The 17,141-nt window shown below is 52.3% G+C and overlaps 4 protein-coding genes across 4 annotated transcripts; 3 read left to right on the forward strand and 1 right to left on the reverse strand.

Annotated features, from left to right (window-relative positions):
* Nucleotides 1-189: 189 nt before the first annotated feature.
* TRIVIDRAFT_209147 (uncharacterized protein) lies at nt 190-1,113 on the forward strand (the record flags this gene model as incomplete). The annotated part of the gene is made up of 2 exons (XM_014101199.1): nt 190-308; nt 489-1,113. 2 exons carry the CDS (start codon nt 190-192, stop codon nt 922-924), a joined length of 555 nt encoding a protein of 184 aa, XP_013956674.1.
* On the reverse strand, nt 458-4,041 carry TRIVIDRAFT_81698 (uncharacterized protein; the record flags this gene model as incomplete). Its single annotated transcript, XM_014101200.1, has 4 exons — nt 458-1,487; nt 1,561-2,641; nt 2,714-3,513; nt 3,921-4,041. 4 exons carry the CDS (start codon nt 4,039-4,041, stop codon nt 1,360-1,362), a joined length of 2,130 nt encoding a protein of 709 aa, XP_013956675.1.
* Nucleotides 4,042-7,669: 3,628 nt separating this feature from the next.
* TRIVIDRAFT_54134 (uncharacterized protein) lies at nt 7,670-8,204 on the forward strand (the record flags this gene model as incomplete). The annotated part of the gene is made up of 3 exons (XM_014101201.1): nt 7,670-7,722; nt 7,822-8,006; nt 8,077-8,204. The coding sequence occupies 3 exons, from the start codon at nt 7,670-7,672 to the stop codon at nt 8,202-8,204; spliced, it is 366 nt and encodes a 121-aa protein (XP_013956676.1).
* A 5,543-nt stretch (nt 8,205-13,747) lies between these two features.
* Nucleotides 13,748-16,643, forward strand: TRIVIDRAFT_84034 (uncharacterized protein; the record flags this gene model as incomplete). The annotated part of the gene is made up of 5 exons (XM_014101202.1): nt 13,748-14,079; nt 14,149-14,306; nt 14,373-15,902; nt 15,969-16,195; nt 16,263-16,643. The coding sequence occupies 5 exons, from the start codon at nt 13,819-13,821 to the stop codon at nt 16,469-16,471; spliced, it is 2,385 nt and encodes a 794-aa protein (XP_013956677.1).
* Between the last annotated feature and the right edge of the window lie 498 nt (nt 16,644-17,141).

The raw sequence follows: 17,141 nt of genomic DNA on the forward strand, positions 1-17,141 counted from the left end.
CGGCTGATGGCGTCCAGTCCCGAACTTGGCCCGGATTTTATGATTGATGCTTGCATCTGACATGACATGGAGCTCCAGCCCAGTGCAGTCATTTGATTTGATCCTCAACACCAAGAGAACCATCACCATGTTCGCTTAAGCAGAGCCCCCCCCCCCCCAATCACACCATCGACGACGTCACTCTGCAGCATGGCGTCCGTCATGCGACGCGCCTGGACGGCCGCTGCTCAGCCCTTGGCATCGACTCGAAGGTGTATATCGAGCTCGTCTGCAAGGCTAGGGCTGGCCAAGAACCAAGTCTTTGATCCGTAAGTTCCGCCAGATACTACTTGCGATACACATCAATCTCTGCTTTATTACATGTACTCTCCTGTTCACACACACACATGTCTGGTATCCATCTACCTATATACATACTCCTGCCCGCCAAGATATAGCAACAACAAAGACACTTCAGCCTCGAACTAACCAAGCTAACATCATAGCAGCATCAGTTCCCCAGCCTCCTTCAACTCCATCCTCGCCCTCTCCACCTCCCGCCAAGCTCCTCTCCTCACCCTCTGGACAACCTCCTGGTGTCCCTCCTGCCGCTCCATCGAGCCGCTCCTCCGCAGCCTCATCACCTCCGGCGTCGGCGAGCCCCAAGGCGGCGTGCTCTTTGCGCCCGTAAAGTTCGATGCTCCAGAGATGATGTCAGCGTCTGTCCCGGGGCCACCGCTGGCTTCCTTGTACACAATCACCTCGGTGCCGACGCTGCTGAGCTTCGCGGCTGGCGAGGCGCGGGTCGGCACCAGGGTCATGGATGCGAGGAAGCTAGCGGACAGGCAGTTTCTCGTCGATTGGATATGCAACGAGGCGAGACGAGACGGGAACGCGGCCGGAGGAGGATCTGCTTCATTTGGCGGTTTGTTCAACAGCCGGTGAAATGGGGAAAGGAGACAACCAAGGTGTAAGATACAAGAAGCCGCAAGGCATTCCGGTCCATGTACGATACGATGCGCACGAAGAAACGATTCCGGGACAACAAAATTGTACGGCGGTATAAGATATAGAACATAGACATTGTCTGGTAAAAGGGCAAGCTTATCTCTATTAATACATCAAATAGAAGAGAACGGCTGGAAAGAAAAAAAGAAGAAAAAAAAAGAGCATGCAAATAAAATCAAAAGCTTTCCGTTAAACCCTATCCATTCTACCCATATGGTATCTTTTCTGCTCCAAACAAACGGGCTTGCCTCATTCTCATTAATCCAAAACAGAAGAAGAAAGAGAAATTGCTGCTGCTGCATCTCCCACATCTATACCTTTGTAACAAAAAACCCCAGAAATCAGAAGAAGAAAGAGAGAGAGAAAACATGTCTACATCAACACGCAATCTCCTTCTTGCTGCTTCGAGCTGCGCGAGATGCGCTCCCTCGGCCGCGCCCTTTCCTTTCCAGACCGCTTCAGGTCCTCCAGCCGTTCTCGCGCCTTGGGGAAATCCTGGGCTGTAGCACCAACCAACACACGTTAGCATCAGTCCAACACAGAATATATATAGTATCCAATGATTAAACTCACCAGCTGCTCGCCAATACCACCGCTTGGCGTCCTCCAAGTTCGCCGGAACGCCAATGCCCACCTCGGTAAAGTATCCCATCGCATACTCTGCCTTGGCCAGCCCAGCAACAGCAGCCTTTCTCGCCCACAGATACGCCTCCGTGTCGCTCTGGCCCAGCACGCCCTCGCTGCCCGTCAGATACCAGCCGCTCAGCGCCAGCTCCGACTGATGCTCCTCCTGCTGAGCCGCCCTCGAATACCACACAATCGACAGCCGCGGGTCAATCGGACATCCCAGCAGTCCGTACTCGTACGCGCAGCCCAGCCGGAACTGCGAAAACTTGTATCCAATCTCCGCCGCCTGCTGGAACAGCGTCAGGGCGTACTGCTCGTCGCGGATAATGACGTCGTTGCCCTGCGCCGATTCGTACAGCAGGCCGAGCTCGTGAAGCGCGTGAGGGTTCTCGGCATCTGCCCGCTCCGCCGCCCGCTTCAGCCATCCGACTGCCTCTCTCGGGTTCTTGGGCTGTCCCAGGAGCCCCTTGAGCAGGATCATGCCGACCTTGTACATGGCCGGCGGATCACCCAGAGTCGCCGCCCGCTTGTACCACTGAATCGCCTTCATGGGATCCTTGCGAGTGCCGCCGCCTTCTTCATGGCCAATCTCGCAGCAAACTGCCGTGCGATAGGCGGCAGCGGCATGGCCCAGCTTGGCCGCCGACTGATACAGTGAAAATGCCTCTTTGGCATCGGATTCGGGGCCAAACAAACCCCTACCAGAGCCGTCTGCCATGACAAACATGGCGTCTGGGTTCTGCGAGGCGACCAGCTTCTTGAGGATCTTGTGGGCATCCATGAGGTATCGCTCACGCGCCTTGTTCCTGCCTCTCGGGTCCGGGATATTTGGTATCAGCACATCGGAGGCTTCGATGAGTCGCTTTGCCAGTTTCAGCGCAGACGCCTGGTCATTGGGATTGCCCTTGATGATCATCCTCAGATGCTCCAGCTCGCCGGGCGTGACGGGAGGCTCCCTCTCCTTCTCCTGCACAGGTGGTGGCGGCAGCTGCTGCTGCTGTGATTGCTGTGAATATCGCATCTGTTGCTGCTGCTGCTGTTGCTGCTGCTGCTGTTGCTGCTGCATTGGCGCCTGTTGCTGATACTGCTGCACAGGTTGCTGCCCCATCTGAGGACCTCCTCCGTAGTTTCGGATCGGGGGTGGCTTGGCATTCGGATTCACCGGCGAGTTTTCCATCAAGCCCGGCCGCACCGGCGTTGGATGGGCAGGCAGACCGTCCGGATTCGCCGGCGCGGCTGTACCTGGCCGGACAATGGGTGGACGGCTATTCCCGAACCCGGGATGCTGCCCGGCCGGCCCCGGAGGCGCACTCGGACCTCGTGGGATCGGCGGCTGCGAGTATCCGTTGTATCCTTGATCGTGTCCCTGATCGTATCCTTGGCCGTATCCTTGGTCGTATCCTTGCTGGTACGCGTGGGATTGAGGAATCGGCGGGACCTGAGGGATGTCGCCCGTCATCTCAAAGGCGCCAGAGTGTGACCCACGCATATCCCCCATGGATCGAGCGTGATTCAGCTTGGTCTGCTCGGCCGGCCGCATCGATTGCTCAAACGAGTCTCGTTTGTTGTCCACGGGGATAGCGTCAAAGTCAGGCATGCTTGAACGACTCTCCTGCCGTGCATGACCTTGTGTTTGTGTTTGCGAGTTGTGGCTCGATATGCTTGCTCTCGGCTCGTCGTAGTAAGAGTCGTAAACGTCGTCGATCGCCGAGTTGTGGTACGCGCCGCCATATCCATCATCACCGTAGCCAGCATTATTATACTGGTGTTGTGGGGGGCCCTGGGTATCTTGAGGATATGTTCTCTGAGGCGGAGGGCGGTTCCCCGTTGTCGTGGCCGGTCTCTGCGGCATTCCACGTCCACCAACACCACTATTCGGCATCGTCATGCTTCGCTGAGCTCCGAATTGGTTTGGAGGCGGCCGAGCGCCATATCCGCCGTCACCGTAGTCACCGTAACCGCCAGGTCCTTGTCTGGGCTGGCCTTGTCTCGGGTCTGCGTAGTTCTGAGAGCCTTTTCGAGTCGGCGGAGGTCGGTGGCCAGGAGGACTCCTGGGGCCCTGTCCGTTCAAGTCCATCTGTGACATCTGGTCTGCGAGCTGGTAGTTGCCATCGGCATACCCCGAGCCTTGAGAGTTGTTCATCGGTTGTCGGCCACCTGGAAGAGACACGAGGAGACACGTTAGAGCTGGGTTCAATGTACTTGTATATGCACTCGTGAGGGAGCCGGGTGTTGCGGAACTGATATCAAGCCGGACTTTGCGGAATTCGGGTTCGATTGTAATAGTAGAATTGGGAAAGGCTTACCTGTACCTGCGGATGGACCCGGCGGTCCACCTCCTCGAGCCATGTTCGGCCTGCCCCTATTCCCAGGACCCATGCCGCCTCTCGGAGGGTAATTGGCCCCTCGCTGCCCCTCTGGTGGCATCGTACGAGGGCCTCCTCGGCCGCCGTCTTGCGGAGGACGGCCTCCTCTGGCCGGGCCGGGCCGACCTTGGCCATAGCCGGCATCTTGATACTCTGGCCCGTATCCTCCTCCTCCGCCACCGCCATATCCGTCGTCCTGATACTCATTGGGCCCTCCGTAGCCTCTCGGCATCGGAGCATGCGCCGCTGAACCAGCATGCGGCCGCTGTTGGCCCCCGTATCCACCATCGTATGCCATTATTATTACTGTTGTTGCTTTTCTCGTTCTTGGGGCTCGTATCGAAATATATGGATTCGTCGTCGGTTGCTGGGACAAAGGAAAGGGAAAAAGAATACGTCGATGCTAAAGCTGGCGGACACAGAAATCGTGTGATATGCACATGCCCGGGCCTAAAGAAAAAACAAGAAGATGAACCTAAAATAGGGCCTATTGTTGGGTGTTGGTGGGAGCAAAACAATGCCCGTAAGATGCGGTAATCGTTCTTTGTCTTGGGCAATTCTCCCTTCGTATGAAATGCAGTGCCTTTGCAAATATGTAGTACTGATACTGATACTGATATCGAGACGGCCAAATGAAAGAGAGCGTAGATCAGAGCGGTAAGATGTCTCGGTAATTCAATACAAGTCGAGATCAGATCCAAACGTGGTCACTGGCTGGCAACTTTGGCGCCGCTGGGTGAATCAAAGTTGCACACACAGCCCGATTAGTGCCGCTTGCAGATAGATCAGTTTGGAGGTGCCGCTGCTTGCTTGCTTGCCCGCTAATGTGAGGGAATAGCGACGATTCACGGCAAGCCGCGTGACAAGCAGAAGACGCTCTCGCCTCGAGGGTTCGAACAGGCGCGCGTGTTGTCTCGAGCCGGCTCTGTTATGTGTCTCTGCGTGTGCGAGGGGCTGGGTCGCCACAACAAACCAATTGATTAGCCGCCCAAGTGGCCCAGCTGTCAAGGAATGAATGATGAATGGGCTTGGACGGGCTTGTGTCTGGGAAGGGAAGCAACAAGAACCAAAAGCCAGAAAGTCAACAAAGACCAAAAAATCCCTGCTAACTGCCGCTTCTGCTTCTGCCGCTGTTGCAACCTTCCTGGCAGCCCTGCCCAGCGTTTATCGCCGCACAAGCACAAGTACAAGAGAAAAGGGAGCGACTGGTAAAAGGAGCGTCAACACCTTTTTTTTTTCGGCTTCAGTGTTGGATGCGGATTCGAAAAGACGGCGGGTGAGAATCCAGACGTGGTTTGAGAGGGACCCCGAGCGGAGTTGGGCGTCACACCGGCAAAATAATCCCGGCCACAGCACGAGGACGGAGAGTGTTTTACTACCAGCAGTAGTGCTGTAATGCCCGGGTCCTCTCGCAGTCAAGGCCGGAGAGTATTAGTTATTAGTTATTATTCAATAGAATCATTTCTTCCTTGTCCGGGGGTCCTCTCTAGACCAAGGGCTCCAGCAAATATTACTGCTCCTCCTGCTTAACACTGCTAACTGATATCACGAGCTCTGGCCCTGGCTTATTATTAGCACGTCTGGAGGCGTCGCCTGACAGGCCGAAGCCGACCGGGGTATGACAGCAGCCATTGATCGGGTGGCTGAGGTGAGGCCTCTTGTAACTTTGCTCAATTGCCGTGGCTTCACCTTGGCTCTTTCTTGGCTCATGACTGGCTGGTTCTTTCGTCTCGCATTCCAACCGCCATAGCCAAAGGTGGCCAGTGGATGAGTCGCTTGGTCGCTTCTGAGTCGTATTTTCGCCATGTCTGGCTTATGGTCTGCTTCTATCGCCGTGGCGTCTGACAAGGATCCGCTGTAGCTTTAAAACGCCTCAATGCTCTGGCCCTTAGCATTATTAGCTACCTACCTACTTGGCTAAATTCGACACGGGACTCCGCAATCCGAGGGACAGTTTGCAAATCCCTTCTCCCCTTTGCATTCCCCATCTATTATTACACACGAGTACAGCACTATTGTGTGCCTTAGCACTTGAACTAGTGATGCGCCAAAGTGTTCTCCGTAAAAGCCGTTTTTTTCTACAGTAGGTACCCGTATGCATGATGCCGATCCCCCTCGTTCCCTCGCCTGTGAAGTGGCGGGATTCTTTGATTTATTTTTATTTTCCCAGCTCCTGGTAGGTACTGAGTGAGCGCATAGACACAGTTGCTCGGGCCTAAGAGAGGGGGCACACCTTGAAGATTAAGCCCCTGCAGTTCCTGCATCACAAGAGTCTGTAACACCACCTTCTACTGTAAGACAATCATGGATCAGTCACATATCAAGGACAAGATGGTAGCCTAGACATGGAAGCTTGCTTACATACATACAAATAAAGCAGCCTTTTTCGGTGCAAGCTCGTCTGAATATTACTTCATGTCACAGTGAGGCAGGGACCACAATCCTGCTACGTGCTACCTCTTTGAAACACAGTGCCACCTCGGATTGATTTGCCCAAGTTTCACCTTTTTTTTCTCTATTTCTTCTTGCAGTCGTCTTCGCTCATCTCCCGATCAAGGGAGATGCCTCTCGACACACTCGCTATACAATTCGAATCGATAACGACATCTGCCTGCTCCGCTGCTACAATATGAGGCGATTAGCTCTCGGCCGATCCACATGCGGCGGTCTTAGCTCAGCTGGGAGAGCGTCAGACTGAAGCCCCAACTTCAATCATCCAATTATCTGAAGGTCGTGTGTTCAAGCCACACAGATCGCACTTTCTTTTTTTGCATCCTCCACGCTGATGGCATCTAGCTGAAGTGGGGGAGCAGGTTCGGTTTGTCCGCGTTGGAAATACGTCATGATATGTCACCAGAGGCACTTGCATATGAAGCCTTCATGAAGCTGTTGGACGGGAATCACTTTTGATGATCAGAGCCCATTTTCCCATTTTCCAATTGCATAATATTTTTTGGCGATTTTGGTTTTGTTCAAGCCCCCTTTTCTATCTATCTGTTTTTTTTTTTTTTAATCCTCCCTTCTTTCATTTTTCTTTTCTGCTTTTCTCTTTGGTGCATGCTGTTATTTGTAAAGGCTATTTTTACAATGGTGAGCTTCAACCAACTTTACGTTATTATGCACATAACTACAAAACGACACTAGACTCACTAGGGCATTCGGAATCAATGCAAATATGAAATCAAAATTGAAATCTAGAAAATAAAGCTTATTTACCAGCTCAAGAACTCTTGCCTCCTGAATTACAAATGTTCTCTCTATTACAGGGTAGGATAGGTTGATGCGTGATTTCTGGCCGTCATCAAACTCAAGGCCATTATCAAACAATGGCTTCAAACGTTACTGTATCGCTCCATTGGTCCTTGCAATGCTCTCTTACTCCCATCAAATGCGCCAAAACTACCACACTGAGCTTGCTCTGCCCTATTCCCTACCTGTAGAGACACCTACGGTCAGGCGCAAGTTTTGCACCAATAGTGCCTGCTTATATAATCGGTTCGAATTGTGACCGCCTTCCTACTTAGGGAGCTCTAGCACGGCAATATCAAATTCCATGACGCTCTTTGGCTGCGAGAGCTTCTTTCCTCAGGCATGAGCTATTGTACCAGGAACCGAAAAAGAGTCACAGCTCGCGGCCCTTGTTGAGATTTTCGATCTGTCCAGCCTACCGCAATCACATTAATCATACAATGCCTCCCAAGAAAGCCTTCAACTGGGGGCTGTGGATCAAGGTCCTAGTGGGGTGAGTAGACATAGGCCCTTTGGCTTGAGAATCTGCCTCGGTGGTGATGGGCACAAGACAACATAAGACATGACGCTGATAACAATCTTCTCATAAAAGCGGAACAATTATCAGTGTTGGAGGGCCAGCGCTCACATTCTGGCTGGTGCCAACCGAGGAAGAACTGAGATCCAGGTACAACCCCGAGCTCCTAAAGAGGAGCTTGGAGGGCAGAGAGGAAAGGCAGCAGGAGTTTGACCAGTTTGTCACACGGCTAAAGGAATACTCCAAATCCGATAAACCAAGTTAGTCCATCAAGCCATTCCTTGATTCTCGTTGATATCCGGGCAGACCGAGGCTAACACAGCAAACCAGTCTGGGCCGTCATCAAGGAGGAAGAAGAAAGGAAGAAGAAGGCAGACCTGGAAGCCGCACGGCTGCAGAAACAAGAGGCGGCAGCTCGAAGAGACGAAATGCGGCGAGAAGCTGGCCTCGGGAAATAAGAGAGTCATATGTGTGGCAAGTCAAAGCTTGGATGCAACGCATCACACCCGAGCTCTGCGCAATTCATTGTCACCCACGCCACTGCCGTGTAAATTACAAGGAGGGGGCCTGTAAGATTTGATTGATTGCTGTCGACTTTTGCCGTTGACTTTTGCCTTTTTCTTGAGGTGAACAAGCTACTGATAAGTTCAACCCGAGAGGCAAGGCTGCTACGATAAGAGAACATGAATTCGTGTGGCTCTAATCGTCAATATGAGGACTAAAAACAAGAAGAGATATGCCGCCACATGGGAAGAGATAGGCATCTCATCGGGTTATTCCGAGCAGGGGCTCGCACGTGGCGACAAATCAATATACCGGGACTCTAGGCCCTGGAGAGTATGGGGATGGTGGCAAAATGGAACCGGTCCAGAGAACCGGATTTTTTTCACCCTCGTTACCGATTAGCATGGGCTGAGGTTGTTGACTGCAACCCTCTGCAATCAGTTTCAACATTATCTCCATCATCGCCTATCCCTGAAATGGTGTCGAGAGGTGTGATCGTTCATCACGAGCGCGTGAGGTCCTCGAGTGACATGAAAGACTGGAAGGTTGAACAACAGCCACCCTTTCATCTTATCTGACCCCATGGTATCAAGGGCTGATTGCGACCAATTCCTCCACCACTGCTTGCCATGATATTCGCCATGTTCTCATGTTCTCATTGATAGCACACACCCAGGAGAATTTGCTCAAGGAAGGGCGAGAGCTTTACTGCGAGGGCCGTATGGCGAGTATCAATACCACACAGACAGCTTGAGCGGAATTGAGAAACATACCAAAAGCCACAGCGATAAGGACGGCGGCAGGTCTTGATTTCTGATGAACCATTCCATAACTCGCACTCACTCATGGACCAGGCATGATTGCGCCGCGGCAAAGAACCGGGCTGACCGAATATCCGCGGCCGAGTATGCACCGTGGCTGTTCTTGGCATCAGCAAAAGTCCGTTCATTTTGGGCTATCAGCCTCAGCTATCTCTGGGTGTTTGCCATGGTGGCGCTTCTCCATTGGCCATGCCGGTTGGCTACTTCCCCGTCAATGCATGCACGATTGTGGGAAGGATGCCCAGCTACCTGTACACCAATGCTGGTCCAACAAACTTTCTCATGTCATATTTCTCTTGCCTCAGTCTATACTGTACGATTAGAACGATACCAAGAGATTCTCGGCTGACCGTGCCGGTCGAGTGAACAAAATCCTCGGAGAAAAGGGCATGGCCTTGTTTCGCTCCCCTATTAACACTTCGCATCGCTTCGTATCAGCGCGGCGATGGATCCTCTCTCCACCTGTGTTCCTTACTACAGGCACAAGTAATCAGTCGAACCACAGCGCCAAAGTCTGCCAATTGAAATTCGCCATTGGCGAACAGTGATGCTACTGTATCCTCAGAATGCCCTGCGCGCCCTGCGCATGTCTACCAACCTAAAGCTGGCACAAGCCCAGAATGGGCCAGAGACGCACACGGCTTGTGACTTAACACCTGCCACACCAAGGCCAGAGCTTTCGCGCCACTTCAGCTGAAGCAACCATAATGATCACAAGGAGAAAAGTACGGATGGCGGAACCAACAGCACCTATGTTGCACATGCCCATACCCCAAATTCTATCCTCCGTCTTCGCGGAATATCACGCATAAGTTCCAATGATGGCTACCCATGACCCAACGGACCAAACCGTTTTCACGAAAGAGAGATATATGTCTTTCGATACGCCCTTGTGCTAATTAATAGTCGCTGCTATATGCTTTCAGCAAGCCTCGGATTAACTAGAAGCATTTGGCAGGTACCGCATAAGCCGCCGCGTCTCGGCGTATTCCCTGAGAGGGATGCCACCGATCACTTGGCGATTTGCGTGCGGTATTTCATATGGAGGGCTGGGCATCTTGTGGCCCAAGCTTGACATCATATTCGACTCAAGGCGTCTTATTGACTTGAGATGAACACCCAACTACGGGAAGCTTAAAACGTTCTCATTACCCGAAGCTCAATAGAATACGGAGAAGCTACGGAATAGGTAATATTGGATTGGAAATACGCCTCCACAAAGCTCGACTATAAGCCGGAGGCGTTAGCTAGGTCACACAAAAGGGCCTCTGCTGCTAATGAAGCTGAGATGCTATTGTGCATACTCAGCTGCTAGCTCTGCGACTATTAATGGACTTTTGGCCTTGAAACATTCCTAGTGGGTGGCAAGGGGCGAGTCATTCCAGATTTTTCCTTTTTCACCTGATGGAGTCGGCATCAGTCAAGAATCGCAGCTTAAGGTTATTTTTGCTAGCAGCAGATGATTTACGGAGCACAAGGGGCTAGCTATGAAGGCGTAGTAGTGCAACAGAGGCCCGACTGTGCGTTTACAGTTATGACGGTACCACGGAATACTACTCTCCCTTACCTACAGGAACAAATCGAAGAGGGTTGCATCGGACAATGAGAGCGGATAACAACTTGCGGGATAATCAAGATGTTGGCCATGGTTACAGCTGTTCTGAGGCATATCACTGGTCCTCGCTCTGAGTGTCACCCAGGCCTGTTCCAGCCTGTTATTCCGTAAGCCGGTTTGCGGAGCAACCCAAGCGAGGCTGCAGAGCACTCTGCCATACATAATATATCTTGTCAGCTCTGCTATATTAACCAACTGCATAATACGACAACTAGGAAACGAGACGAGGCGCGCTTCCAACATGTGCTAGCCACAGTAGCGCAATCTGGCCGAGCAAAAGTGCATCTAAAAACAGTTGCCAGGCCCTGGTCTAGTTCCAGCCACCCCGGCCCTAACCTAGCCCTCCATGCAGGCCATGCGGGGGCAGCTGGATGCCGGAGGATTTGGACGAAAACATGTTAACACGAAAGGGACTGCCGTTGCCCAGACGGAATCAGAGTGAGAAATGGCGGCTCGGCGACGTTGGGGGCACTTTTTGCGAGACGACGCCCTTGCATCCGAAATACTACATGATGCGGAAACAAGGACTGTAGCAGCAGGAAAGAGGGTAAACGAGTGTCATAATATGCCTCTTCTGACACAGCTCAACCCAAAGATCCTGCAGCAAACACGAAGCAGGAAAGTGTTGGTTCGCGCTCTTGGCCTTTGAGATAAAAAGCGGCCTGTCGGCGGGAGGGGGAGTACGAGAGTATGTCGTCAGTCAAGATAACGGCAAAAATGATTCGACGGCTATACCATATCAACCACCAGAATATGCGCAGCTGAGGACCTTTTGAGTGAGGAGAGAGTGGGAGGGAGGGTGAGCATCGCCGCCCGCCCGGTGCTATCAGCGACCAGAGGAGAGACTACTTGCTTTCGTATCGCGCGCCTCACCTCCCGCCCTGGACGATAGTACGAGTATACCATTCTGCCGTACTTGGACGGTAGCAGTACCTGTTTTGTCCTGGCTCAGTGGTGGGCGGATATTAGGCCTATTTTCCCACACATCCAGTACTGTTCAGTACAGAACAATGCCTAAGTGCTGTTGGCTACAGTCATCGGGTGAGCATGGATCGACTCTTGGCACTTGGTCATAGATATGGATACGGACTGTCGGCGTTGGTACTGCTGTTTAATATCTGCAGCGGTATCGGCCGAGACTATTCGCTGACTTACTAGGTGCGATCCATGACCTTGCTCCGTTTCGGTTATCGCCTGTGCGAGTAATACTCGTACATGGCCTTGATGGGAAAAGAAAGCAACGGGTACTCACTCGTATTAGTGTGACGATATTCTTTTTGTCACCCCTGGAAGGAAAATGCGATTATCATGAGTAGTACGGTACTGGGAAAGGCAAAAAGAAAAGAAAAGAAAAAAGGCTCGGCCCAATTACACTCGCCTCTAATGGATCCCGTTGCCAATGCAGAACCTCACTTTCCCGAATGGGGAAATGCATTCAGGCGCTACTGGCCTGCTGATAAGAATACTACTTGTACAAAGCATTGTCAAAGCGGCCGAGTTGTTTCTCTACCTAGGCCATGCTCTCTGGCGAGCCAAGTGCTGTATCGAGGGTTGGTGCTGCACCTTTGTAGAGGTGGTATGGGGCTGCCAACAAGAGTTACCAAGTTGTGGTTGCACAAACACGGCCCAGCTGTAGGTGATGGATTCTGTGCTCGCCTGGACGGATTGCCTCATGGAGATGATAAGGCACCGTATGTACAGGTACTGTACATACGAGAACGACCTGGCGAGACTCGACCACCCATTCCCGACTCGCTGGGCCCGTGTCTGGGGTAAAATTGCCACTCAGCCATTGTCAACGAAAACCACCGTTTCAGAGGCTAATATGAGGATCTTTTTTCGCCTTCATTTTCTTACCGTTGCCTTTGTCATCCTGCTTTACCTTGTTTAGCCCTGAAGCCGCCTCGTACGGAGGTTCCCGGCCAGCTAGAGTGGTCGTGTAATTCAAGAAGCACGACTAGCATGGAGAAGCCGTCGCTCGCCACTAGGAAAGATGAGCCTATCCACTAGCCGAGGGACCCAAGGGCCCAAAGATACCAAAGGTACCAAAGGTACCACAGGTGAGGCATACTTGGGCAGGTAGCGCAAACGCTGCTGCGTCTCCCCAAAGGGCCTTTTGGCAAAGAAGCTGGATCGGCAAAGGGCCACCAACCAAAAGCGACGGCCACCATACGACTGGTATGCAAGCCCCCGGTCGCGTGGCGCGGCACCAGGAGTGTTTGTGGACATTTTCCGGCCACGGGAGAGCAGGACTGCATCAGGCAGGTGGGCACACATTGATTGTCCAGGTCGAAAAGCCTATCACACAGCTCGGGGGATTTCTGCTTCTAAGGGAGGGGATAATCGCCACATGGGTGATGGGCTCAGAGCAAAGGGACCTTTTCACGTCTTGGCAATGACCTGCTCACCATGGCTGTCGTCTGGCTCCAAGGCTAACCCAGCAAGCCCAGCACTAAAGCCCATCCGAGCCAAGCGGGTTGCCTGCCCATTGCCTGCCCATTATTACCGTACCAGTGTATCCCTTCACAGAACGGCCCCGGCCTGGGCAGGGGATTCCCAGCAATCTTGCACGGATCCTTGCTTGGCCAAGACTCGCGGCCCCAATTCTCCAGACTCTATCAAAGCATCCCAGTCCAAGGCCGGACTAGCCCCCGTGGCCCTGGTCCAAAAGATAGGCCGCCACCATCTTGTCAGGCGCAATCCTCGTTGCAAAGGGTCCCTGCAGAGACCACCAATGGCGACAAGCGGCAGATCGGAGGAAATGGCGAGAGTCCTCGTACAAAGTAGGAAATTGTAACTACTCGTGCGTACAGCATGGCGACAATGAAACGGAGTATCACAAGCCAGGGCCGGGCTAATGAGAATCGGCTCAACCCACAACCGGCCCCCGCAACCAGATAGCACCATCCCAGCACGCACACGGACAGTGGCGTTGTTATGTTGCAGTGCTGCAGGTGCTGTACACTCCTGGAGACGATCATGGCCAAAGTCCTATAAACACCCCGGGTCTCCCCCTTCGTTGTCCAAGGTTTCTCTTTCTCTTCAGATAAGCCCATTCTGCTATTCTCTCGCACCCAGTTGCGTTAATCATCACCACTCTTGACTGTAGTGGCCGCACTGACAATATCCACGATGGGCTTTCGATTTGGCAAGAGCGACGCTCGCGTCGAGACCGAGGCCGTGTCCTCGGGCGTCGACGTCCTCCCCGGAGCCGGGAATGTCGAGTCTGAGCTCCGAAACTTCAGGAAGCAGCATCGATGGGATCCCTTCCTCGACATTGACAAGCTCGACAACATTGACGAGGCTTTGGCCTCGGGCAATGCCGAGAAGGAGGCGGCTATCGATGAGTCTTTGATTCAGGAGGATTCTCCTTACCCCGAAGTCCGCGCTTCGGTATGTTATGACCATCCCTTTGTTGATTATCTAGTCTTGTTGTTGTTGTCTGACATTGGTTGAATCCAGGTGCCTCCTACTGATATTGAAGTTCCTGTCGACACTATTCGTGCCTGGACTATTGGCGCTGTCATGTGCACGATCGTTGCCGCCTGCAACATCTTGCTCACCCTTCGTCGTGCTCCCATCACCATTACGTCTACAGTCGTGCAGTTGGTTTCTTACCCGTAAGTTGCTGCTCTGAAACATAGTTAACTGGAAGTGCAAATGGACTGACTGGTGTCGTATTGCAGTATCGGTTGCTTCTGGGCCCGTGTTATGCCCAACTGGACTTTCACTCTTTTTGGACACACCTTCGAGCTTAACCCTGGTCCCTTCAACGTCAAGGAGCACACCATCATCACCATGATGACGGCTGCCGGAACTGCTGCTTCCTACGCTATCGACATTCTGCTGGCCCAAGAGATTTTCTACGAGCAGCATCTCGGCTGGGGTTTCCAGATCCTCCTTATCCTCTCCACTCAAGCCATGGGCTTCGGTGTTGCTGGTGTTGCTCGACGATACCTCGTCTGGCCTTCATCCATGGTCTGGCCTGCTGTGCTCATCACCACCACCGTCATGTACTCTCTGCATGACCACTCGCCCGCCGACCCTGCCATGACCAACGGCTGGAAGATTGGCCGATACAGCTTCTTCCTTCTCGTCGCCGCCGGTACCTTCTGCTGGGAGTGGATTCCTCAGGTCATTGCCCAGTTCCTCCAGCTCTTCATGTTCCCCTGCTGGATCGCCCCTAACAACGTCGTTGTTAACCAGATCTTTGGTGGAAACACTGGACTGGGTCTCCTGCCCATCTCTTTTGATTGGTCAATTATCTCTGGTTTCCTGCTCTCTCCTCTGCAGACGCCGGCTTTTGCCATTGCCAACGTTTCTGCCGGTATCTTCGTGATGCTTCTCGGAATCATTGGTCTTGCTTATGCTGGTCCCGAGTTCTACCGCTACCTCCCTCTTAGCGCTAACCAGAACTTTGACCACTACGCTCAGCCCTACAACACGAGCCGTATCCTCAACCCTGACTTTACTGTCAACCTGACTGCCTACCGGGAGTACTCCCCTATCCTGTTGGGACCTGCCTTCTCCCTGTCGTACGGTATGGGTTTTGCTGGTCTTATCTCGACCATTACCCACATTGCCCTCTTCTACGGCCCTGACGTCTGGCGCCGATCTATCGACTCTCGATCTGAGGAGCCGGATATTCACATGAAGCTCATGCGGAAGTACAAAGAAGCCCCTGAATGGTGGTTTCTTAGCATCTTTTTGGTGTCCTTTGGACTCGGAATGGCTGCATCTTTGGCTTGGCCAACGCATCTTCCCGCATGGGCTTTCATTATCTGTATCCTGATTGGTCTCTTCTTCTTCATCCCCGTCGGCATGGTCCAGGCTATTACCAACCAGCAGACTGGTCTTAACATCATTACCGAGATGATCTTCGGTTACATGCTCCCTGGCCGCCCCGTCGCCATGATGCTGTTCAAGTCTTGGGGTTACATGATGACCTACAACGGTCTCACATATGTGTCTGATATGAAGGTCGGCCACTACATGAAGATTCCTCCCCGCAGCATGTTTGGCGCCCAGGCATTTGCTGTCATCTGGCTGTCTATTGTGCAGATTGCTGCTTACAACTTCCTTCGTGGTAACATCGAGGGTATTTGCACTCCCACTCAGGCTCAGGGTCTTACTTGCCCCAACGCTCGCACCTTCTACAACGCCAGTGTTATCTGGGGTGTTATTGGACCCAAGCTGGTCTTTGGTGCCGGTCAACTGTGAGTCTCGTCTTTAGTATAATCTTGAAAGTTGCCCCCTCGTTTTACTAACCGGTCTACTAATAGGTACTCTTGGATCAACTGGTTCTGGCTGATTGGCTTCGCCTGCCCCCTTATCCAGTGGATCATTGCCCGCCGCTACCCTCGCTCCATGGTCCGCTACATTGTCTTCCCTGCTCTCTTTGGAGCTGCTGGAATGATCCCGCCCGCGACTACCTGGTACCTTGCCCAGTGGTGCATTGTTGGTCTCATCTTCAACTGGTGGATCCGACGACGCTGGCTCGGCTGGTGGAGTAAGTCTTCTTTAATCCCATACCTGTTTCTTGCTCCAAACGGTTCGACTAACCATTTGCTTTACAGCTCAATACAACTATGTCTTGTCTGGTGCTCTGGATATCGGCACTGCTCTCTGCACTGTCATTATCGGCCTGGGCCTAGGTCTGGGCAACGCCAGCTTCCCCGACTGGTGGGGCAACACCGTCATCAACAACAACCTGGATGCCAATGGCGCTGCCATTCTGAGGGTTGCGCCAACTTCGGGCCCTGGAATTGGACCGACGAAGTGGTAAAGGGAGGCGGTTGTTTGCCGGTGCGTGCAATAGGGGAGGATGTTTAATATTGCAGTGTTGGAAATGAGGAAAATTTATGTTATGAGATGACGAAACGCTCTCTTTTATGGAGATAATTGCTGTGGCATGTCTATAGGATGTGTTGTATCTGAATATACCCAATCTTTCGATTAATTCATACTCTATGCGAGTTGTCGCCTGTGAATGCATTATTAGTAATTGGAATGGTATAGGAGCCAGTACATTTTGTTGGTGTCTTATACTTTGTTGATCGTCATTGACCTAACCTCTCAGACTCTATGTAGCTCTTTTGAGGCTCTTGAGAAGGCCAATGTCCACCTGTCTGTCTATATAAAGCGGGGTAGTTCTGGGTCTAGACTATTGCGTTTGTTCTATTTTAAGCGGTGACAGGTATATTGACTGCTTGCTGTAGCTATCTCTCTTTGCATACCTTCTTGGGTGATGTTTATCTTGCATGTCGTCTGATTCGTGATGTAAGCATCTTGTCCTATTTCTGCTTATATCAGCTGGCCCAGTGGTGGTGCCCAGTGATAGACCTCGGCTCCAGAAAATGCATGCTGAAGCAAAGAAGAGTGCATCCCAAGCCCTTCGATCGTCAATCAAATAAAAATATGAAAATAATATTAGCAATGTGAATGAAGCTCTACTC

The sequence above is a fragment of the Trichoderma virens genome (assembly GCF_000170995.1).
Source record: "Trichoderma virens Gv29-8 chromosome Unknown TRIVIscaffold_6, whole genome shotgun sequence".
Taxonomy (NCBI): Eukaryota; Fungi; Ascomycota; class Sordariomycetes; order Hypocreales; family Hypocreaceae; genus Trichoderma; species Trichoderma virens.